General features: G+C 50.3%; 1 protein-coding gene across 5 annotated transcripts in view; it reads left to right on the top strand.

The window, feature by feature from the left end:
* ARHGEF10 (Rho guanine nucleotide exchange factor 10) overlaps positions 1-24,206 on the top strand; it is a 133,315-nt gene that overhangs the window by 103,273 nt on the left and 5,836 nt on the right. For all 5 annotated transcript variants that reach the window (XM_030937991.1, XM_030937988.1, XM_030937990.1 and 2 more), the window contains 2 exons: positions 4,255-4,397; positions 16,841-17,015. In XM_030937991.1, the coding sequence (XP_030793851.1) occupies positions 4,255-4,397; positions 16,841-17,015 (318 nt within the window). The remainder of the gene's footprint in view (positions 1-4,254; positions 4,398-16,840; positions 17,016-24,206) is intronic.

Raw genomic sequence — 24,206 nt, 5'->3', positions numbered from 1 at the left:
GCTGCTCTCCTGGCCCCTCACTCAGCCCTGAGCGCAGGGGTGCCGAGCCCCAGCTGGATCCCAGCCAGTCTCAGTGTTGCCATGCCGGAGTGGAATACACAGGGCTTCCCTCACCGAAAGCGACCCTGCGCCACCCTCCCCACGGCCAGGAGTGACGCCGTGGTGGGTCCTGTCGTCTTCCCCAGGCCATCCACCGCTTGTTCTTGTGCCCCGAGACCATGTCCCAGCTCACTCCCCCATCATCACCACCCTGGTCCAAACGGCCCAGCTCCTGCCTGAATGGCAGCTTAGCCTCGCGTTTGTTCTTGTGCTTCTACTGATTCATTCTCCAAATATTTGTTATTGAGCTTTTTAAACTGTAAATAAGGTTTTTACCTCCCCTGCTGAAAATTGTCTGGTGAGTCCCCAGTGCACTTAGAATAGAATTCCAGTCCTCCAGTCCTTGTTCCTTGCCCACAAGGCCTTCCGCCCTCCAACCACCCCTGGTTCTCTCTGCTTTGAGCATTTGGCCGCCTGCTGCTATTGGAGTTCCTCCCTCCTTAGAAATCTGCGCCAGCCCATCCCAGAGCCTGGGGTGTTATTTGCCCTCGGACTTTGATGCCTCCTCCTTGGGGAGGTTCTCTCCACTGGCTCCACGGAGATGGCCCCTCCTTCTCCCATGTGGTTCTGTAGCAGGACTAGCCATGGACAAAACCCCTCAAACACTGAGATAGTGAAGGGAGTGGCTTTAATCAGCTGGGAGCATTGGCAGGCTAGCGCCTTAAAATCCGAGCTTGTCAGGTGCCCAACTTCTGTCCCTTTTAAGGGCTCACAACTCTAAGGGGGTCTGCGTGAGAGGGCCGTGATCGATTTAGCAAGCAGGGGGTACGTAACGGGCTGCCAGCGAAGGTAGTCAGAGTGAAACAGAACAGAACGGGAGGTCTCACAATGTCCTTCCATACGATGTCTGGAATCTATAGATAACATCAGTTGCTAGGTCAGGGGTGGAATTTTAACTACCAGGCTTAGGTCAGGCAGGCCTAGGCCTGGTTTTGGGTCTGGTTTCTTGATTTCAGGTCTGGTTCCTAGGGGCCAGGCTACCTGCCTTTTGTTTCGCTTTTCTTTCCTTTTCTGAGTATAAAACAATGTAAAACAATATGAAAAGGCCTGTCTCTTCTCTCAGTTCCAGCCTGGCCTGTGTGTGCACCTGCACCAAGAAGGCCTGGTCTTCTTTCTGACTCCGGTTGGCAGAGTCAGCACAGGAGCCGCTCCTGTCTCGCCCCCGCAGCCATCTGGACTCTGACCCTGCTGATCGCTGGCTGATCCCTGGCTCTTTGGCGGGCCCCCGGTTGCCTCCCTCTCATCCGGTGGTGCCTCAGCCTTGCTTCTGGTCTGCACCCCCTCTTCACTTGGCCTCATGATTTCAGTTCTCCATGGATGGTTGTGTGTCCTCGGGGCTGGGTTCTCCCATTCCAGTCCTGCTTTGTCATTCATCTGTTGTCATAACCTCTGCCAGCCTCCTTGGCCGGCTTTCCCATCCTGTCTCTGCTCCACGGTAGGCGGAGGCCACCTCCCTGCTGCTGCCTGTGTTCCTATCAGTCTGCACTCAACTCTCATGAAGCTTCGTGGAGAAATGTGTGTTGATAGGGCTTTTTCACATAATCTGGATTTTCTTCTGTTTTTCTAATTTCTATTAAATGCAATAGAAATTGCATTTCTATTAAATGGAAAAATCACATTTCTATTAAATGGAATAGAAATCACATTTCTATTAAATGGAATAGAAATTACATTTCTATTATATAAAATGTATTTTATGCTTATGTCTCCCTTTTTTCCCCTGGGTTTACTAGCGAGTATCTCTCCAGCCTCTTACTTGTCTACATCGCTGTCCTGTCCCCTGCGGAGCCCTGTGCTGGGCTGTGTTTTCGCCTCATCAGACGCGTTGCATGATCTGTAACTGAGATCTGCGGAACGTGTCTCTTTGCCTCTTCCTCACCGAGCGCTGGCAGGCGTACCGTGTGGGAGTGTGCGAGGCAGCCTGTTCAGAAGTGCGTAGCCTGCCACTTCATTCTTGGTGGTGGGGAACGTGGCTGGCTGGAGGCCTCGGCCTGTGCAGAGGGAGGAGGAGGCTGCTTCCCAGCCCCTCACTGTTGCCAGGGCTCTGACATTTCAAGGGACTTAAAAATCTGAAATTCTGTGGGCAATTTCCAGATTTTTAAGTGTTAGTTCAAAACATCATTAGCGTGTGCTTGGGTCCAGCTGCGATGTGGGCAGTCTGCTGAGGGCTCTGGCCTGGGGCACATACACAGGGAGAAGTCATCCCAAGAAAGACAAGCCCACACTGCAGAATGACCCACCCAGGTGCTCAGAGAACAAAGTTCAATTGTTGGAAGTTAAACCTTAACCAAGCAAAATGTCTGAAGTAGGCCATCCTGTCATTGATCTTGGAGTTCTTGTTTCAAAGGAATTGTGCTATTGGTAGGACACCGCCAAGCCACACCGGACAGCCAGGATCCAAGCACAGTGGGCAGTAGACAGAGATAACTCTGACCTAGGATTCAAAACCCTGCGTTCTTGTGCCACTCCATGCCCTTCAGAGTGTGTGAATGTCAGAGAAAATTGTAGCTCTGCCCTGAACCCACATATTTCTAGAGGTTGCAGTGTGCAGTGCTTTATTTAAAGGGCTATGAGTACCAAATGGGAAGGCCCATGCACGTGTGGGTATGCACAGGAGTGTGAGGGGATGTGCTTGTGTGAGCAGGTGTGTGTGCATGTATGCACATGTGTGTATGCACACGTGATTGTGAGGGCATATGTGTGTGTGCAGGCAGGTTTGTGTGCCTTGAGTATACATGTGCACACGTGTCCATGTGTGCATGTGACTGCAGGTGCACATACTTGTGGGTGAGTGCATGTGTACATGTGCATGCCTGTGTGTGTATGTGTGTGACATGCACATGTGTGTGTATGCATGTGGCATGTACACTTGTGTGTGTGCATGCATGTGTGTTGTGCACAGGTGCATGTGCATATTTAATCACATAATGATACAATGGGCCCTGTGCCGATATTGCAAATGAAAAGCAGGCCCGTGTTCACTGGGGCTAATAATTACCCTGCAACACTTTTAGCCTAATTGCAACATAAAAGCATTTCCATTAACGTTGAATCATAACTAAAAGTATGCCACAAAAGTCAAAGCTTACATAATTGTCTTTTAGTGACTGCACACCTCCGCTTCAGACACTTGTTTTGTATTCAAACTTTCAGTGCTTGAAATCCAGAACAAAGAGATAAAAACTGAGGCTGTGTTCTCCTGACTGAGTGAAGCATGTTTATTTGATTAGGAAGTCGACGGCATTGATGGATTAATAATTTAGTTACACTTTTAAGGTCAATGGCTTAATTAATGGTTAGATTGAGAATTGAAGAATTAATTTTAATTATTTATAGGATAATTACATTAGTCACTTTAAAAGTTTGTGGTAGATCTTGCCTCAAATAATTTTTATTGGTATTCAAGCTAGCAACTCATACTTGATATAAAGTGTGAAAGACTTCGTCAGTAGATCTTTGGAAATATTTTCAGACCAGAATATTTCATGTGACTCTAGGCTTCAAGAAAGGGAACAAACTCTTCAAAAGTAAGGAATTCCTTTTACTTTAATTTTGATTTCTTAAAGTATTCTGTGAATATATGGCCTCTCCTCGTGATGCAGTATAGAGCAAGGCACATGTTAGAACGGAAACAGCTAATGGGGAAATGAAACATCTGCCCGGTTATTGTGAATACAGTTCCTTTTAATGAGGACTGAATCATCTTATGTACTATTACTGTAAACGGTAGCATTGATTGAACACCTGTGTGCTGGGTACTTTGCTGAGCTTTGTACGCGCGTTATTCCATTTTTAATTTTTGAAATAACCTTTGTGGCTAGTGGTAGGATGGTCTCGATCTTACCCTGAAGGAAGCTGAGATTCAGGGTGAATGAGTCGTTTGTCTGGGACACACACGGAAGGGATAGGCGGCGGGAGGGAGGATCCTGAGGGCTGCCTGTCCTGCAGCTGTCTGTGCTTCCCGGTTGTGCACCATGGCCCGACTGGGCTGGGTGTCAGCTTGTGAATCCCCGGACACACCCAGGATCAGGCACAAGCATTAACGCTGTAGGTGATCTTTCAGTTGTCAGTTATTTAAAATGATGTGCGATCCCATTTTCCTGTTCCTGTGTACAGAAAACTGAACTTGAATGAAATGAAATATTTTCTTTTAAGATGGATCCTGGGATTCAGAACCTCAAAAAGTGATAAAGTTAGGCGTCCTGCCAGTTAGAAGTCTACTCATGATGGAAGACACGTTGTGGGCGGCTTCTGGAGGTCAAGTCTTCATCATCAGTGTGGAGACTCATGCTGTAGAGGTAAGTCACTTAGGTGGCTACACAGTACAGAAAAAGTGCATTTCAGAAACAGCTCAGCTGACTTCCGGTGCTGAAGTCAAAGAAGACTTCTTGCCTGTGGCCACGTGCTAAAAGAAAATTCCTTCTAGCCGGGCACGGTGGCTCACACCTGTAATGCCAACACTTTGGGAGGCCGAGGTTGGAGGATCCTTTGAGCTCAGGAGTTCCAGACCAGCCTGGGCAACAAGGTGAGACCCTGTCCCTATAAAAAAATTAGCTAGGTATGGCAGTACACGCTGGTACTGGATGTGGTGGCGCGCACCTGTAGTCCCAAGCACTTGGGAGGCTGAGGCAAGAGCATCACTTGAGCCCAGGAGGTCCAGGCTTCATTGAGCCGAGTTCTTGCCATTGCACTCCAGCCTGGGTGACAGAGCAAGACCCTGTCTCAAAAAAAAAAAAAAAAAAAAAAAGGGAAAGGAAAAGAAAATCCCTTCTAGATTTTGCTCAGAAAGACAAGATTAGCAAGAAAATTCAACTAACCATTTTTTAACCAGTTAGCTGTGTTCACTGGTTACCTGCTAAGTAAAAGAAACATTGCTTTAAGAAATGTGTTCAGTATGAACCTATAGAGTCCTCCAGGACTTAGGGAAAATTCACATTTGATTGAGGTGACATTTCAATTCAATGGCTAAATGGATCATTCACCAAAGATTCAGGAGATAAGTGGGCAGCCATTTGGAAAACACAGGGCTGGCCCTCTGTGTTTAGAAGAGGCCCTCTCCTCTTCTAAACACTCCAGATGCATGGGAATTTCAACATGAAAATGAAACTATAAGCCTCTAAGATAAAAAGCAGTAGAATAGTTTTATTACTTTGCAATGGGGAAAGCCTCTCCAAACATGCCACAAACCCAGACGTTACCATAATAAATAAAATGGTACAGTTTAATAACTTTTTTCACATTGAAATATGTGTATCAAATACTTACGGAGGAAAAATTGGGAAAAAATTTCCTGTATATATGACTAAGAATTAATGTTCTTAAAATACAAAGATTTCTTATTAAATTAAGAAAAAGATAACCAACCCAAGAGAAGATGTTCAAAGGACATGAACAGGCAACTGTTAGAAAAAGAAATCGAGGCCGGGCGTGGTGGCTCAAGCCTGTAATCCCAGCACTTTGGGAGGCCGAGACGGGCGGATCACGAGGTCAGGAGATCGAGACCATCCTGGCTAACACGGTGAAACCCCATCTCTACTAAAAAATACAAAAAACTAGCCGGGCGAGGTGGCGGCGCCTGTAGTCCCAGCTACCCGGGAGGCTGAGACAGGAGAATGGTGTGAACCCGGGAGGCGGAGCTTACAGTGAGCTGAGATCCGGCCATAGCACTCCAGCCTGGGTGACAGAGCGAGACTCCGTCTCAAAAAAAAAAAAAGAAAAAAGAAAAGAAAAAGAAATCGAAATAAACAATAAACTCATACACATATAACTTAGCCTCATTAGCAACTAACATTACCTGTTAAAACAAGGCACTGTTTTATTAATAAACTGTATTTTTAGAGCAGTTTTAGGTTCACTGCAAAATTGAATGAAAAATGCGGAATTTTCCATGTATCCCTCCCCCCACACACGCACCGCCCCCCCAAACCCCCCATGAGCCCTGTCCTGGAGTGGCGCGTTTGTTACAGTCGGTGAGCCCACGTGGGCCTGACATCATTGCCCGGGGTCCACAGTCCCTCATCACTCAGGGTCCACTAGGGGCTTATGCTTGGTGCTGCGGTTCTGTGGTTTTGGGCAAATGTATCATAGCATTGTTCACCGCTACAGCATCGTGCAGAGTGGGTTCACTGCCCTGGACATCCTCTGCTCTCTGTTCAGCCCTCCCTCCCGCCGTCCCCGCAACCACTGGTCCTCACGATGCCATTTCTTCAGATTGACAGAAGGTAAACGCTAAGCGTGACCCGGTTGGAATGTGGGGCACAGGGCCCTCAGGACCACAGGGCCTTAGGGCAACCCCTCTGGAGGGCACTCACCTGTTACCAGTTAGCACTGGGGTTCATAACATCTTCCCGGCAGCTCCCCACCCTAGAGAAATCCACTCTACAGAGGAGCTTGTCTATTGCAACCTTGTTGGCATCACAAACACTTGGGAGTGTCCTAAATGCATGCGGATGGGAGGAGCTGGGGAAATCTATGCCCCACGGAGCGGGTGAGCTCAGGCAGAGGGAGGAGGCCCACACTCTCCTTGTGGGTGTTCCTAAATGCACGCCCATAGGGGCACATGCAGGCAAGCAGGCTGCAGAACACTGTCCCAGCTCACTCCCAGGGAGGCTGCGGTGCCTGGTGAGCCCACCCGTGTCTGCTGTTGTCAGTGGCTCTGTGATGTGCCAGCGTGTGTGTGTGTGTGGTTGGACAGACATTCCTGAAGTGATGAGGAAAAGGCTACATACTTCCCCTCACACCTGCATTTTTCAGCCGTGTCATGTGGCATTTATTATGAGGTTGCGCTGTCTTATTTTTTTACTGTCTGTTCATGGCCATCTCTTGACTCCACTGTACCTAAACAAACTGGGATAACACCAGTGTGTTTTCAGCCAATAAAATGGACCAACTCATCATTAAAAATTCCTTTGGGCTGGGCACAGCAGCTCACACCTGTAATTCCAGCACTTTGGGAGACCAAGATGGGTGGATTGCTTGAGCTCAAGAGTTCAAGACCAGGCTGGGCAGCACAGTAAAACCCCATCTCTACAAAAAACATAGAAATTAGCTGGGCACAGTAGTGCACGTCTCTCGGATATTTGGGAGGCTGAAGTGGGAGGATCACTTGAGCCCAGGAAGTCAAGGCTGCAGTGAGCCAAGATTGTACTGCTATACTCCAGCCTGGGTCAGAGTAAGACCCTGTCTCAAAAAAACAATTCCTTTGACCCTCACACAAAAGGTTACAGGAAAGAATGTCTTCAGTTGGGGCGAGGGGTCTAATTTCATCTCTTTGAAGGCTGTGAAGACGTTCTAATGATGAGATCGCCACAAATCCAGAAAGAAACGGTATTAAGAGCTTCTAAAAATACTTGTCTAGACCATCGTTAGGAGGGATGTACCAGTTCCCTGGGTTAGGAACTTTAAGACATTTTGCTGGTATTTCATGAATCGCATTTGCTCACCCTTATGAGACTGGTTTCAGGATGTGCCTAGGCTGCACCCTCTGTCATCTCAGCACACACTCATGAGACCAGTTTCAGGACGTGCCTAGACTGCACCCTCTGTCGTCTCAGAGGGATAGTGGCTCCTGAGCTGCCCCGTGGACGCCGCTTTGGCTGGCAGCACGGCAGGATGCAGGCTAATGCCATCTTCAGCCAGGAAAGGGCTCTCCGGCTGGCCCCTGCAGACCTGGGTCTGGTTAGGGGTGTGAGGTCCACAGTGGGGCAAGGTGAAGATGGGACCTGGGTCCTGAGCCTCCTGGAGGCTGACGCTCTGCCATGGATCGTGAATAGCATTCCCGTGTGTGTGTCTGTTTTTGACACAGCCTCTCCCACATCCCTCGAGACCTGGCCTGCTAGACAGGGATGGAAAATAGCTGGACAGGGAGGTCGGGGTACATGTTAGATGAATTTTGGCAGTATTGTTCCTGTTACTTTTCATATCCATCTGACACTTCTTATTTCACGTGCCTAGAGAACGAGAAGCCTTCAGTGTTGCGTGGAGCCAGGGATTAGCTAGTGCTGCCAGGCAGGGCAGCACTGTTCCTGACCTTGTCCACAGCCCTTGTACCTTATCAGTACAGCCATCCCAGTAACTGTGTAATACCGAGGCACAAGGTTTCAGTACAGCCATCCCAGTAACTGTGTAGTACCGAGGCACAAGGTTTCAGTACAGTCATCCCAGTAACTGTGTATTACAGAGGCACAGGTTTCAGTACAGCCATCCCAGTAACTGTGTAATACAGAGGCACAGGGTTTCAGTACAGCCATCCCAGTAACTGTGTATTACAGAGGCACAGGGTTTCAGTACAGCCATCCCAGTAACTGTGTATTACAGAGGCACAGGGTTTCAGTACAGCCATCCCAGTAACTGTGTAATACAGAGGCACAGGGTTTCAGTACAGCCATCCCAGTAACTGTATTACAGAGGCACAAGGTTTCAGTACAGCCATCCTGGTAACTGTGTATTACAGAGGCACAAGGTTTACATCCTAGCTCAACCATATAATATCCAGTGATCTTGGATCAGCCACCTACCTGGGCCTCGGTTGTCTGAGCTGACAGCTGGGGGTAATTCCCCTCTCTCAGGCTGCTTGTAATTTATATGCTGTAAATCTCAAAGACTCAGAGAGAAGCAATGTGTTTGGATCCAGATATAGGGCTCTTTCCTTGCATTTTCAGTACCAAAATAACTAAATGCATTTTTAGAAAGAAGCAAAAATCTGCTCTCTCTGAAAACATGAAGTTCATCCTGTCGTTCCCGTTGTGCAGGGTAACTGTGGCCAGGGGCTGGTGCAGCCCACAGGACCTGAGCCTGCAGGATCTGAGCCCCGGGTGTGCGTCCGGCCTGCTGATGGTGGGGGCAGCAGCTGCGGGGGGATCCATCCCGAATGACCATATGCTGTCAGAACAGTGCTGGCCTGGGAGCTGCCTGTGATCCGAGCTTGGGTTGAGCGGGTTGGGAGACGTCAGCTGTATTTGGAAGAAAAAGGCACCTGAGGCTCTGAGGTTTCGGCGTTCCTGAAGTAATTGTGCCAGTGGAAGAGTCAGCCTGGCTACCAGTGGGGGTGGCCGGCCCCCGTCTCAGCTCTGGCACCATAACAAAGCAGCACCGGGCAAACCAGTAGAGATGCTGAGCCGGGTGCTTGGTGCAGCACCTGCGACGTGGCAGGGGGCACCCACCTGCCTGTCAGGGCCGTCAGGAGCAGATGGGAAGACATGCCATGGATGCTGAGCTGCCGCACGGTGCCGGTCACAGTCCCCTGGACACTTCAGGGGAAGGGAAGTATCTCTTTTTCCCCAACTGCAAATGGCCCTTTTTCCTGGGTTTGTCCAATTGCTGTTTAAATCTCATAGTGTGTGTGATGCACCCTCTGTCATCTCAGCACACACTCATGAGACCAGTTTCAGGACGTGCCTAGACTGCACCCTCTGTCGTCTCAGAGGGATAATGGCTCCTGAGCTGCCCCGTGGACGCCGCTTTGGCTGGCAGCACGGCAGGATGCAGGCTAATGCCATCTTCAGCCAGGAAAGGGCTCTCCGGCTGGCCCCTGCAGACCTGGGTCTGGATGCAGTGCTGAGGGATCTGACATCTAGGAAAGGGAGAATCATTCTGGATTTCTGGGCGGCATTGCCTGGACAGATCTTGCTTAGAACCTTGAGTCACAGCTCCTTTCAGTTGAATGACTACAGCTGCTTAAAGTGCAAACCTCTTCTTCCTCACTCTTGATTTTCTACAATATGCAGTGCTCTTGACTGAAGATAGATGGAAGGAAAGAAAGAGGAAAAAGTGTTCTTGCCCCCATCCTCTACTGAAGGGAAAAGCAGAATGAAATAATAAAATAGGCGAGATATTAAAGATGACCTAAATAGTGCAACATAGTGATTTTCTGCAGCAATGCATTTTTTCTCATAGGAATTTAATTCTTGTCATTGTGTAGAAAGAGACACAGGGCAACAAAACAGGCCTAAGCGGGCGCAGTGGCTCACACCTGTAATCCCAGCCACTCGGGAGGCTGAGGCAGGAGGGCTGCTTGAGGCTAGGAGTTCAAGGCCAGCCTGGGCAACATAGCGAGACCCTATATCTAAACACAGAAAATAAAACAACAGGCCCAGGTCAGCAGAAGAGGCCAGAGATCCCCGAACACTGTTGGATCCCAGTCCCTAGAGACCCCCGAACCCTGGAGTCCCAGTCCCCAGAGACCCCGAACACTGTGGAATGTCAGTCCCCAGAGACTCCGAACACTGTGGAATGTCGATCCCCAGAGACCCCGAACACTGTGGAATCCGTAGCCTGCTTTCTTTCAGACACCTTCAGAATCACACAATTTCAAGGCAAACAGAAACTTAGAGATCCTGTGGCCTAATGTTCTTGTTTTCAGAGAACCAAGGCTTAGAGAAAGGAGAAGCCATGCCCAACATCGATGCTAAGGTAATATCCATATAATCTGTCCTCCAGCAGAAACATAGCAAATACTTACCAAGTACCTGGCATTGTGCAAAAACAAACCAACCACAGATGGTTGAGACATTGACAACACAGGCCCGGCTCTCAGTCCCAGGATGGCTGGGCTGCCAGCGTGAGTGAGGGTGCTGTGGAAGTTTCGGGGGCAACACTCCCTCCAGGCCTCAGGCTGGCACAGTGAGCCCATATCCAGGGGCCCTGCATCCTACGAATTTCACGACGGCAGCAGCAAAGTGTCAAGCCAAGCATGCGTCCCTGTAGGCACAGGGCTCTCGGCAGCTGCCTAGGGATGGTGCCCATGCAGCTGGCTGGTCAAGGGTAAGGAGGGATTCACTAAGAGAAAAACCGGGATGGTACCTCAGAGAGGGAGAGATGCGTCAGGCTTCGAGACTACTGGTCCCCAAGGGGCTGCTGGAAGCAGAGGGTGGGTCTGCGAGCGCAGTAGGGGACAAGGAACTTGGGTCCTGTCACTGGCTCAGCTCACGGGGGTTGGGGGGAAGCATGGGCAGTGCAGACATCCCCATGCCCCTGAAGGTAGCCGCCTTTGACTTGACTTCTTGGAGCAGAGTTCTGTGTAGTTTTCTTTTAAACAGCACTTTTGCTGCAGACGGTGCTGAGCCATTGAAGGGTTTTCAGCATGGAACAGATGTCAAAATTTGTTTTCAGAAGAGTATTTTGCCAGAAGTGTAATGGGGTGCGAGATGCTTGGGTACTAGAACCAAGGAGGTTGTGCTGGGTTAAAAACTGCGGGACTGAGGCCCAACAAACCATGGGTTTGGTTTTATTTTATTTATTTATTTATTTGTTTTTTGAGACAGAGTCTTGCTCTGTAGCCCAGGCTGGAGTGCAGTGGCGCGATCTCGGCTCACTGCAAGCTCTGCCTCCTGGGCATTCTCCTGCCTCAGCCTTCAGAGGAGCTGGGAATATAGGCGCCTGCCACGATGCCCGGCTAATTTTTTGTATTTTTAGTAGAGACAGGGTTTCACCGTGTTAGCCAGGATGATCTTAATCTCCTGACCTCGTGATCCGCCCACCTCGGCCTCCCAGAGTGCTGGGATTACAAACATGAGCCACCACGCCTGGCAGGGTTTGGTTTTTCTAAAATCATCTTTCCAGAAGTTTGGATCGTGATTGTGAAAGAGTCAACAGCCCGAGGAAAGAAAGAAGCTTTACTCCTCTATTTTCTAGTCACACCAGATTTCCCTCATATGCCACGGTTGTTTGTTTTGCTTTTTAAAATCCTCTCTATGGAAGTTACCTTCCTCTGCCCCAAACAGTTTTTCCAGGGTGTAATTTCTGCTTTATTCTCAACTGGCTCAAGAAACCAACTATGATGGAGACTTGTGCGTGAAACAGGCAGCAGGTGGCCAACAAATTAGATAATCTAGATGAGATGGACAGACTCTAGAGTGGCACGAACTACCAAAACTGAATCATGAAGAAATAGAAATAGAACATTTGAATAGACCTAAAACTAGTAAGAAAATTGAATCAGTAATCACAAACTTCTGAACAACAACAAAAAGCCCAGGACCAGATGGCTTCACTGGTGAATTCTAACCAAACATCTTAAAAAAGAATTAACAGCACTCTTTCCCAAACTCTCCAAAAATATTGACAAGGAGGGAGCAACACTTCCTACTCATTCTGCAGTCAGCATGACCCCGATACCAAAGACACAAAGACATGACAAGAAAACCACAGACCAGTATCCACTGTGAGCATGGATGCAAAAACCCTCAACGGAAGACTTGCAAAGTGAGATCAACAGCATACTGAAAGGATTGTGTACCCTGGAAAAATGAGATAGATTCCTAAAATGCAAAGGTGGTTCAGGACGTGAAAATCAATCAGTGGAATGCATCACATTAACAGAATAATGGGGGGGAAAACACACACACAATCATCTCGATGCACAAAAAGTACTTGACAGAATTTATCACCCTTTTATGATAAAAACACTCAAACTAAGACTAGAAAGTGACTTTTCCTCCACCTGCCAAAGGGCATCTACAAAAAACTCACAGCTAAGATCATACTTTATGGTTAAAGAAGAAAAGTTTTCCCTTGAAGATCAAGAACAAGACAAGGATGGCTTCTACCATTTCTATTCACAGTAGTACTGGAGGATCTGCCAGAGCAATTAGACAAGGGAAAAAAGCTGGAGGACTCAGATGAGAGGAAGAAGTAAAGTTGCATTTGCATATGATATCCTCTTGTATGTAGAAAATTCTGAGGGATCCACAGCAAAACTACTTGACTAATAAACAGGTTGAGCAAAGTTAGAGGGCACAAGATTGGTATACAAAAATCAATTAAATTTCTGTACACTAGCAGCAAACAACCTGAAAATGAGACAAAGAAAACAACTTCATTTATAATGCTGTCAAAAAGAAAAATACTTAGAGAAATTTTTAATCAAAAAGTGCAAGATTTATACACCAAAAACTACAAGACATCATTCAAAGAAATTAAAGAATACCTAAATAAATGGGAAGGCATCCTGTGTCCATAGATTGGAAGACATACTGTTGTTAAGAAGAAAACAGTCCCCAAATGGATCTGCAGATTCAACACAATTCTTACCAAATTTCCACTGCTTTTTTATTTTTATTTTTTCAACAAAACTTGACAAGCACATCCTGAGATTCATCTGGAAGTGCAGGGGATCCAGAAGAGCCAAAATAATCTAGAAAAACAACAAAATTGGAGGCTCACGCTTCCTAATTTCAGATTTTACCACACAGACACGTATATCAGTAACACAGACCGGAGACCACATGTGTCTGTGGTCACATAATTTTCAACACGGTGCCAAAACTATTCCATTTGAATATTGAATGGCCTCTTTAACAGGTGCTGCTGGCACAACTGGGTATCCATGTGCAGAAGAATGAAGCTGGACCCCTGCCTCACACCACATACAAAGTTGTCTCAAGTGAATTAAAACATAAATGTAAGAACTAAAACTATAAACACCATAAAAGAAATTATAGAGTAAATCCTCATGATTTTGGACTAGACAGTGGTTTCTTAGATCTGACACCTCAAGCACAAGCAACCAATGTGGAAAAATAAGATACCTTGGGCTTCATTAAAATTAAAACCTTTTTGCTTCAAAGGACACTATCAAGGGAGTGAAAAGACAACCCACAGAGTGGGAGAAAATACGTACAGCTCATGTGAGAAGGACCTAGTATGCGGAGCATCTAGCACACTCTTAGAACTTAATAAAAAGAAAACTAACCCTATTAAAGGCAAGGGAACTGAATGGATATTTCTCCAAAGAAGATGTACAGTCGACCCATAAGCACACGAGAAGATGGTCAGCATTGTTGCTTGTTAGGGAATCATGGAGCGAAACCACAATGAGACGCTGTGTCTGTCACACACTGGGACAGCAGGAATAATGTTGTCAGTGGAGCCAGCACGCACCGGAGAGCACGTGAGGACGCTGGGAGACTCTTACTTGCTGGTGGGAATGCAGAATGGTGCAATTTCTGGGAAGACAGTTTGTGATTTCTTCAGAAAGTAACTCATGGCATGACCAGGTGACCCAGCATTTCCAGTCGTAGGTGTAGATTCAGGAGAACCTGATATTCATGTAGACACAAATGACCATAGCCGTGTTATTTATAGTCTAAACGCGGATGCGGCCCAGATGCCCAGGAACTCGTGAATGGACAAACAGAATGTGGTTCCTTCAGACACCGGGACCAGGATTCAGCCATAGAAAGGAGGGAAGCCCCGACTCACGCCACTACGTGGATGTACCTGGAAAACGCCAAATTCAGTCAAAGAAGCCAGACACAAAAGGCCGAACTTTGTAGGATTTTGTTTGTATGAAATGTCAGAACAGGCAAATCCAGAGACAGAACATGGATGAGTGGTTGTTGGGGGCTGGGGAAGGGGGCATGAGGGTAATGAAATGTTCTGGAATTCAAGAGTGGTGAAGGTTGGCAACTTTCCGAATATACTAAAAAACAGAATTGCACCCTATAGAAGGGTGAACTTCATGATATGTGAATTATAGCTCAGTGTTTTCAAAAGGAGGTGGCAGTTTTGGAGGTAGCTGGGAAGTTAGCAGGTGTCAGCCTGAAGCAGGTGGAGGAGCTGGCCCCAATGATGGCTGCTGGGAGCAGCCTGCCTAGCACAGGCAGGAGGAGGGGGAACCCCACAGCCCAGCGAGAAAGGGGCATGCAGCTTTTCTTCCTTTCCTTTTTCCCTCTTTTTCTTTTTAATTTAAGATGAGTGAAACTTGTACATGCTTTGGGGCTGAATGACAGAAGCCAGGAGAGGCAGGGCCCCGTGCCAGGAGGGCGAGGAGCTGGGCAGGAAGGAGCCAGTGCCAGGAGGAGGCCGGATTGGAGGTGGAGTGTCAGGGGAGTGTGGGCCTGCACACCTTCTCCGCTGTAACGCAGGAGGGCAAGTCAGAGGGAGGAGGGATCAAAAGCACCCGTGCTAGAACCATCTGGAATGCGAACCCAGACTTCCCAACCCCCAGGCAGATGCTCTTCCTCCCACGCCGCACAGCCCAGATCGTTCAGACGGTGAAGAGCCTGTGAAGCTTCAGTTCATAAAACACTTGGGATCTTCGTGTGCGAGATTCGTGTTCCGCTGAGGGGTAGGAGCTGGGTTCTCTGCATAGGAACCAAGTCACAAGTCAGTGACGCAGACTTCTTCGCAATTGTGAGCACCAGTTCCTTCCCATTGACAGATATTTAAATTCAACTTGTGATTATCGAAGAGATTTTCTATGAGGAAACTACGGGCATATGGCGAGAGGCATTTATACGACTGACTCTAGAATGGGCATTTTAGAAGCAGGGCCCTCACTTCATATCAGGGGACCTAGGGGGGTTCCAGTTTGCTCCAGGGGGTGGACAGTCAGATGTGGAGCCCGCTCCAGATCCACAGTGATGGGACTTGGGGCCGTGTGGGCCAGCCTCCCGCACCATGTCACCTCCCTGGGGACCCCAGCCTCCCGCACCACGTTGCCTCCCTGGGGACCCCAGCCTCTCACATCGTATCGCCTCCCTGGGGACCCCAGCCCCTGCGTGCCCAGCCTGAGGACACAGCCCTCTCCTCAGATGGCATCACTCTCAGGCCCTGCAATGCTCCTGTGTAGGCTGGGGCCCTCTTCTGCCCTCCGCTCCTGATGGAATCTCAAACAAGAGGCAATACCACGGGAGATGGGATGGGATCTTCCAACCACTGAAGTCGCATCCCTGAGTTCCTGCCCACTGGGCTCTGGGTGTGGCTTGGTGCTGCAGGGTGGGGTTTGGTGCTCAGGGCATGTGCGTGGAGTCAGCAGTCTCCACCATGGGGGCCGTCGTCTTTTATTCTCAGATTGTGGGACAACTCATAGGGCGGAGATGTCAGTCTGGTTATTTCTTGTGGGTTTTTATGAGTTTCATCACTTTGCTTTAGATCCTGCTTTGTGCAGGATCGTGAGTTTCTTTAATTTCAAGAGCTGTGAGGCTGCTGGTTCCTGGGGCACACAGTGTCTCTAGGCTTCGTCCCAGCCCTCCCCCCTGCCACCCCCTGCAATCCCTGATGGGCAGGGTGGGGGCAGTTCTCCTGGGACTGATCCCACAGAGCCTGAGTGCCAGGCAGCCCCTGAGGCCACATCGGGGGGGTTGCTGTGTGAGCAGCCCCTGCTGGCTGTGGGGTGACGAGGGCCCAGGCCCAGGCACCAGTGGGAACCCTCAGAGCAGGCTGCTGGGATGCACTTTTGGAGCTGTGGGGCTGCAGCTGAGCCTGGAAGCTCCAGAAGGACCAGGTTGCATGGAGAAGCAGAAGGTGCCTTTTCAGGACAGCAGAGCTAAGAGGAGGCACAGACTCAGAACCAGGGTCGGGCTGCAGGCAGGCGGTGGGGCCCCACGCCACAGCCTGGAGACCTCAGGGAAGGTTCTGGGCAGGTTCTGATGGACCTAGGGGAATGGATCAGCCTCCTGCATCAGTCCCCACGGTTCAGGTCCTCCTGTGCCTCCTCTTGCCAGCCTGCCCATGTCTCCTTTTGGACACAAGCTCAGTGGCTTGGGCCCCTTGGCAGGTGCACCGTGCCTGTGTCTTTGGAATGGCCGTTTTCTGGGCTCACGAAGGAGCCAGGATGATTAAAATGGCAGACAGTTGGGTTGCTGTTCAGTTGCTGGAGAGGCCTGTGATTTGGAGCAAAGCCTGCTGCTGTGTTGCAGCCACTGAATGGCGCTCCAGCCGGACGCCACACGGACCCAACAGGCCCCAGTCAGACTCACTCCATGGGGCCAGCAGACTTGACCTTCTCTCGATTTCATAGGGTCAGCTGGAGGCCCACCAGGAGGAAGGCATGGTGATCTCCCACATGGCTGTGGCCGGCGTCGGGATCTGGATTGCCTTCACCTCGGGGTCCACACTCCGCCTTTTTCACACGGAAACTCTCAAGCACCTGCAGGACATCAACATCGCCACCCCTGTTCACAACATGCTGCCAGGTAAGTGGGTGGGACGGGGCCCGGGGACGGGCATGGGGGTGCGGAGCGCGGTCAGCCCACCTTAGTGCTTCCTGGTGCAGGACACAGAGGCCCCTGAAGGAGCCGCGTGCTGGGAGGAGCCTCGTGGTGGCGCCATCTCTGTAGGTCAAAGCGGGTGGGAGACGATTTCTCATCGTCGGTGCAACAAGACCCTGGGGAAGCCGGGACCTGAGGCTGAAGAAGGCAGAACAGGAGGCCTCCCTGCGGCTGGGAGGGCTGTTGGGGAGAGGCTGTTTGTGAATGCCCCGTTGCTGGTGGGTACCACTGAAGTTGCTGGGCAGGGAAGAAGGCCATTACACATTGAGTTTTGGGAGGATCATCCTACAGCAGGGTGTGGAGAAAAGGAATGAGGAGGGGCCCAACTGGCTTCCTTCATGGGTAGCCTGGGGCCACACTGGGGTCCGTGGAAGGGCTGTTTTGGTTCTTTGCCTGCTGGTGAGTATTGGAAGATGTTTGCAGTTTTAAGGGGAAGGCATGAAGTAAGGGCTCTGCCTCGGTGCCCCTCGGCTGCTGTGACACACGCCACAGACGGGTAGGCTCACAAGCCAGAGAGGCTGCCCGTCCGCGTTCTGGAGGCTGCATGCCCAGGAGCACGGTGCCTGCAGGGCAGGCTTCTGGGAGGATCTGCTTCCTGCTTTGCAGTTGCTGCCTTCTGACTGGGGCCTCGTGTGGTGGAAAAAGAGCCCTGGGGTCTACTCTGCTTCCTGTAAGGGCACTAATCCCATCATGGGGACCCTATCCTCACGACCTCATCTAACCCTAATCACCTCCCCAAAGCCCCGCCTCCTCGCACCATCCCACTGTGGGCAGGGCTTCAACATCGAAATTTGGGGAGACACAAACTATCAGTCCATGACGGGCCATTTATGATACATTGAAGGAAACCACAATGATTAGGGGTCCGGTTCTAGAACGGGTGTGAGGCTGTCCTTTGTCAAGGGGAGGATGAGCAGGATGAGGATGTTCCTCGGGGCCTCTGCGTCCCCTCTGCACTCCCGTTGGAGGTGGGAGGGTGAATGTATTTGGTGCACGATGAGTCCATGATAGCCATTCTTTTCTCAGGGGCTAACTGTACAAGTCATTGTTAAAATACTCCAGGAGATTTCTCTTAGTGGAGAAAAGGAGGAAAAGGAGGAGAAAAGGAAAAGGAGGTTTATGTAACATGCAAGTTTATATTTAGAGAACCAAAATGGTTAAGTCCCTGTGGCTTAGAAAGCAGACGGACACTCTGCTGCGGACCTTGTGTTTTCTTTGGAGCGCTCACTGCTGGAGCAAATGTTTGCTGCAGGAATGGGCTGTCGTTGTTGGGACAAAACCAAGTCACATCCGTAATTGCCAAAGCTCTCACGTGGCAGTGAGTGTCCGTGTGTTCAAAGTTCTGTACACAAGGGGAAGTGAGGAGGGTGTTGCGAGAAAAACCTCTCCCCTCGACCTCCTGTGGGCTCCAGCCCCTGAGCCTCCAAATCCTGCCCCAGCTGCCTGCAGCGCAGGCCTCCCTCCGGGGAAAAGCAGCCCACGGTTACCCTGGTTCCAGAGTTCCGAGAACAGCCATGGAAATGCAGCGGCCCCGCAGGATCTTTGGGGTTTATCCCTCTCCGGTTAGGATCAGAAAGAAACTCCTCACGAAGGGAAGGCTCTGGCCAGTGTGAATGGAGTCTGTATTTTGAATTTGATTTTTTTTTTTTTTTTCCGAGACGGAGTCTCACTCTGTTGCCCAGGCTGGAGTGCAGTGGCGCAATCTCAGCTCACTGCAAGCTCCGCTTCCCGGGTTCCCGCCATTCTCCTGTCTCAGCCTCCCATGTAGCTGGGACTACAGGCGCCCGCCACCTCACCCGGCTAGTTTTTTGTATTTTTTAGTAGAGACGGGGTTTCATCCGTGTTAGCCAGGATGGTCTCGATCTCCTGACCTCGTGATCCGTCCGTCTCGGCCTCCCAAAGTGCTGGGATTACAGGCGAATTTGATTTTTTAATAAAATAACCCTTGCACATGATTTAATAAAACCCAACAGCACTCACGCCCAGGGTATGAAAAGCAAAGCAGGATAGGAAAGCCTGCGCTCTGGGGACCCACAGCCTCGCCCCTATCCCAGCACCTACCCACTGTCAGCACCTGCCCCTGCCCCGTCCCCACACCCCACCCCATAGTCAGCACCCACCCCCCCATCCCCACACCCCACCCCATAGTCAGGGCTCACCCCTGCCCCCCACTCCCACACCCCACCCACTGTCAGCACCCGCCCCCGCCCCCCATCCCCACAGCCCACACCATAGCACCCACCCCCCATCCCCACACCCCATCCCATAGTCAGGGTTCACCCCTGCCCCCCACTCCCACACCCCACCCACTATCAGCACCCGCCCCCACCGCCCACCCCATAGTCAACACCCACCCCCCTCATCCCAGCACCCCACCCCATAGTCAGTGCTCACCCCCGCCCCCATCCCCACACCCCACCCCGCAGTCAGCTCCCACCCCCTCATCCCAGCACCCCACCCCATAGCGCCCACCTCCGCCCCCATCCCCACCACCCACCCCACAGTCAGCACCCCCCCAATCCCAGCATCCCACCCACTGTCAGCACCCACCCCCGCCCCCCGTCCGCATACCCCACCCTGCTGTCAGCTGCCTCTCCCGCCCACCTCCCTGCTGATGCTGTTCGAAAGCCACTCCTGTATGGCAGGTTCTTTATGTTTTGTTTTAGATACTGTCTTTGACCTCTCCTGTAGAAGAGAAAGACAGAATTATCCTGCTTTCCTCCAAGCATAGAGCACCCAACACAGTCCTGCACCGGTCCAGAAACAGAATGCAGAGCCCTTGCCGGCTGCTCAGGTCGCAGATTCTGGCTAAATCGCGCTGCCTGTGTTGTGTGTTTTGGATGATGAAGTTGTGGCTGGGCGCTGAGTCTCCCTTCCTTGGTACTTTTCACCCTTAGCTCATAGTTTCCAGTCGGCTGATGATGGATCCATCCCAAGCCCATCACAAGCCTCTCACTTGGTGCCAGCAGATGTGTGGGGCTCACCCTGGTGCCCACCCTCCCAGGCCCCTCCAACATCCTGGGCTGACTCTGCACGGCCACAGTGTGTGCTCTCAGCCCCCTGCTCTGGGGTCCCCTGAATCATGGGTCTTTACTTATTCCTGCACACAGAGTCAGGTCTGCATTTTAGACCCGCATGAAAGCAAACACATACGTCTGTCCAGATGGAGCGCCGTGCCTGTAGTTGGCAGGTTTCTCCAGCATTTCAGTACTAAGTTTGAAATAGCTCCAGCTTCACTGATTTCTGGGGAACACTGACTGCTTTACCCACATTCAGTTCTCTGCTCCAAGGCTGTGGCCTGCTGCCGCCGTGGCCTCATCCTTAGGAGAAGGGCACACGGGCTGTGGCCTGCCGCCGCCGTGGCCTCATCCTTAGGAGAAGGGCACACGGGCTGTGGCCTGCTGCCGCCGTGGCCTCATCCTTAGGAGAAGGGCACACGGGCTGTGGCCTGCTGCCGCCGTGGCCTCATCCTTAGGAGAAGGGTACACGGGTTAGAGCCAACCTCGGTGACACCAGAAGTTCAGCTTTGTTTGTGATGCTTCCAACAGTGATTCTCTGTAAGATCCTCGGTGCGGCATAGACTGAAATGATTCTGATTTTCATTGTATTTTATGACTCAGATGGAATGAGTAGGCCAGAGAGTCCTTTCCTCCAGGGAGTCCTTTCCTCTCGTCTCCTCTGTCCAGTCGTCTTTGCCTTTCAGCCAGTATTTCATATATTTCATAGAAATAAGCACTATGGCATTCCATGCTGTGTTTAGACATTCTGGTCGGGGCACATTCATACGGTGCTGAAGCGCACGGGCGCTGAGGTCACCGGGCCGTCACCTCTTCTGGGTTCTTATCCTCCTGATCATCCAACATGGTTCCTGGAGGCCCACACGTGTCCGCTGTGCTCTGTTCACACACACACAAAACCTTCATTCTCAAGTTGTATTCATGACGATGCTCAAATGGGTTTTCGTGTGTGTGTGTGTGTGTGTGGCAACAAGACATAAAATTATCTTTTTGTGCTATTGCTGGAATATGAAAGTCAGGTAGCTTCTGCAAATGAAGACTTGCCAAGCCAAAAACAACAAAATTTGAAATAAACAAACTGTACCGTAACTCCTACCTTTTGTATAAGTTCACACAGCATGATGAAACCTCCTTACTTCCTCGGGGTCTCAGCCTGCTGGCCCCTGGGGGCTCCGTGAATCTGTAGCTAAGGACCTGGCTCTACTCCTTCTATTTGGAATTCAGTTCTGAAAACCATTTAGCTCGCGTTCTTTCACATAAGCTACATCAGGTTCAACACAGACTAACGGTTGATGAAGGCCTGTGATTAACATGCACATTCGTTAGAGCAGTCATGACCTCTGTAAGTTAAAAAGGAGTAGAGTTTACGGCAAGTGAGTTCACGGCGCCTCAGCTTTTAGGTTGTGAGCAGTTGCAGTAGGTTACATCACCAGGCAGATGTTTCCTGCTCTGTCCCGCATGTTCAAAGGAGGATATTTTTGATGGAAGAGTGCTGAGACCCTGTGGTAAACTGCACCTTTCTGAGTCTCCACCGAGTGAATACAGAGCCTCCAGGAACTATGTGACCAAATAAAATGGCCAAAATTTCCATTAAAAAACAAACAAACAACAACAAAAAACAGTGTAACTTTTCTAAAGACCATGGACTACACCAATGAAACCGGACTCAAGATGGTGAGTTAAGGAACGAGATTTAGGACTTGGGAGCCACAGCCTCTCTCGGCGGCCGGTGTGGCCCTGGCCTGTCCTTCGGTTTATATTCCAGGCTGGGAAGAGCAGAGGCGAATCCCCCTGGTAGCATTTCCTCCCACGCTTGGGGGATGTATTTGCTTCTTCCAGTCACTGTTCTGTCTCTGAGGTTACTTGAATGAACTTGGATGGTGTTGTTTACACCCCCAGCCCCTCCCACCCTCCAGGGCAGGAAATGCGTCTCTCTGTGGCTGCCTATGGAAGGCCCTGGTGGCTCCCAACGGAGTCACCATCCAGCAGCGGCTCACATGCAGTCAGTCCCACTTCGCGCTTGTAACCCATTGACCAACCTCACTGGGCAGTTGCATCACCGTTCACCACCCCAGCTGCCGCCCCTCCCACCTCGCCAGCAGACCTCACTTGGGCTCCAGCCCCCGGGACCCAGCCCCGTCTGGAACACACCCTGCTGTCCTGTTCTAGGTCATTGTTGGTGCTTCCGGACGGGCACGGGACGCCTGGATAGCAGCACTCACCACAGCCTCCGGAATCGGAAAATGACCGCACGGTCTCGTGACTGTGGCCGTCAACTTTCCTATGTAAAATTAAAGATGTTGATTGGCAGACTGCCTGGAAAATGCAATGGAAAGCCACTCTCTGGAACTTAAGTCTTTTGTGTAGTTCCTGGGTACTTTGAAACCAGTTAAAAACATTCACGTCTGGGTTTTACCTGCTTTTACCCTTTTTATTTTTTTATTTATTTTATTTTATTTTTATTTATTTATTTATTTATTTGAAACTAAGTTTCGCTCTTTATGCCCAGGCTGGAGTAATGGTGCGATCTCAGCTCACTGCAACCTCCGTCTCCCAGGTTCGAGTGATTCTCCTGCCTCAGCCTCCCTAGTAGTTGGGATTACAGGCGCCTACCACCACGCCCAGCTAATTTATTGTATTTTATTTATTTATTTATTTATTTTTGTATTTTTAGTAGGGACAGGGTTTTTCACTATGTTGGTCAGGCTGATCTCGAACTCCTGATCTCGGGGGATCCACCCCCCTCGGCCTCTCAGAGTGCTGGGATTACAGGCATGAGCCACTGCGCCCGGCCTACCCTTTTTATTCAATGCAAGCTTTGGCCAGCATCACAGGAGCCCTTCCAGAAGCCGGGCCAGCACTTCAGTCACACGGCTGTAGCTTTTCCCGGCACGTAGGTGGGGCTTCTCCGCTTCCCAGCATCTCACATCCCTGCTCCCACACGGGAGCTGCTTCCTGTCCCAGTGCCACACGGAGGGCCGGGGAGGCCGGGTTCAGGTTTTATGCTGAACTCGTATGCACACTGGTTTTCTCTCTCATAAGACAGTCATGTTTCATACTGAAAATACTTACCGTTGAGTCAAACTGCTGCTCTAGAAAGAGCATCCACACTCCCTTTGCGGCCGCTCCCCGGGCTGCTCCCCGTGTTATAGAGTGATCGGCACTTGGGATAAGCTGGGAATCCTGCGCATCAGCTTCGAAGCGGCTGCTGTGTTTTTCATTAGCTTTAGAAAATAACAGCCCCGGCTTACGTACAGGACTGTGGATTCACTGTCACCCTGACCACATCACACCAGCCAGGCAGACATTCAGAATTCCTGGGATATGCATATTATGGAGCTTTTAAAAATAATATCAATCAGTGTTTAGAAATAGAACCAAATGTCTGGCTTTGTCTGTAGTGAGGGTTTTTTGTTTTCTGAGGAGGCTGTTTGACACCTGTCGATACAGATCCCGTGTTTTTTGTTTTTGTTTTGGGGGAGGCTGTTCGACCTCAATTCAGAGCCTTTGGCTCTGGTGTCAGATTGTTTTTCGTGCTCTTTATCTGAGATGACTTTGGGTCAAATGCAGGGATATTTAAAAGAGCTTTTATGTCTACAGAAAAGAAGAATCACCGTCGCTTCTCAGGAACAAGTTAAATTGGCCTTCTGTGCTCCTCAGCTTTGGGGCTAGAGAAACACTGGGGTTATCTTGTCTGTGTTGGAAGGCTGCAATGCTGACGATTGTGTCAGAGTTGCAGGGAACGACGTGAAAGTCCAGACCCACCCTGTAACCACCGTGAGGCAGGGTCTTCCTGTAACCGCGATGAGGCGGGGTCTTCCTGTAACCACAGTGAGGTGGGGTCTTCCTGTAACCACAGTGAGGCGGGGTCTTCCTATAACCACAGTGAGGTGGGGTCTTCCTGTAACCACAGTGAGGCGGGGTCTTCCCTGTAACCACAGTGAGGCGGGGTCTTCCTGTAACCACAGTGAGGTGGGGTCTTCCTCTAACCGCCGTGAGGCAGGGTCTTTGGAGCAGGCCATGCGTCTCCCACCCTGTAACCGCCCTGAGGTGGGGTCTTCCTGTAACTGCAGTGAGGCGGGGTCTTGAAATAGGCCAT

This window comes from Rhinopithecus roxellana, chromosome 9 (assembly GCF_007565055.1).
Source record: "Rhinopithecus roxellana isolate Shanxi Qingling chromosome 9, ASM756505v1, whole genome shotgun sequence".
NCBI lineage: Eukaryota > Metazoa > Chordata > Mammalia > Primates > Cercopithecidae > Rhinopithecus > Rhinopithecus roxellana.
This window is presented reverse-complemented; position numbering and strand designations above follow the sequence as displayed.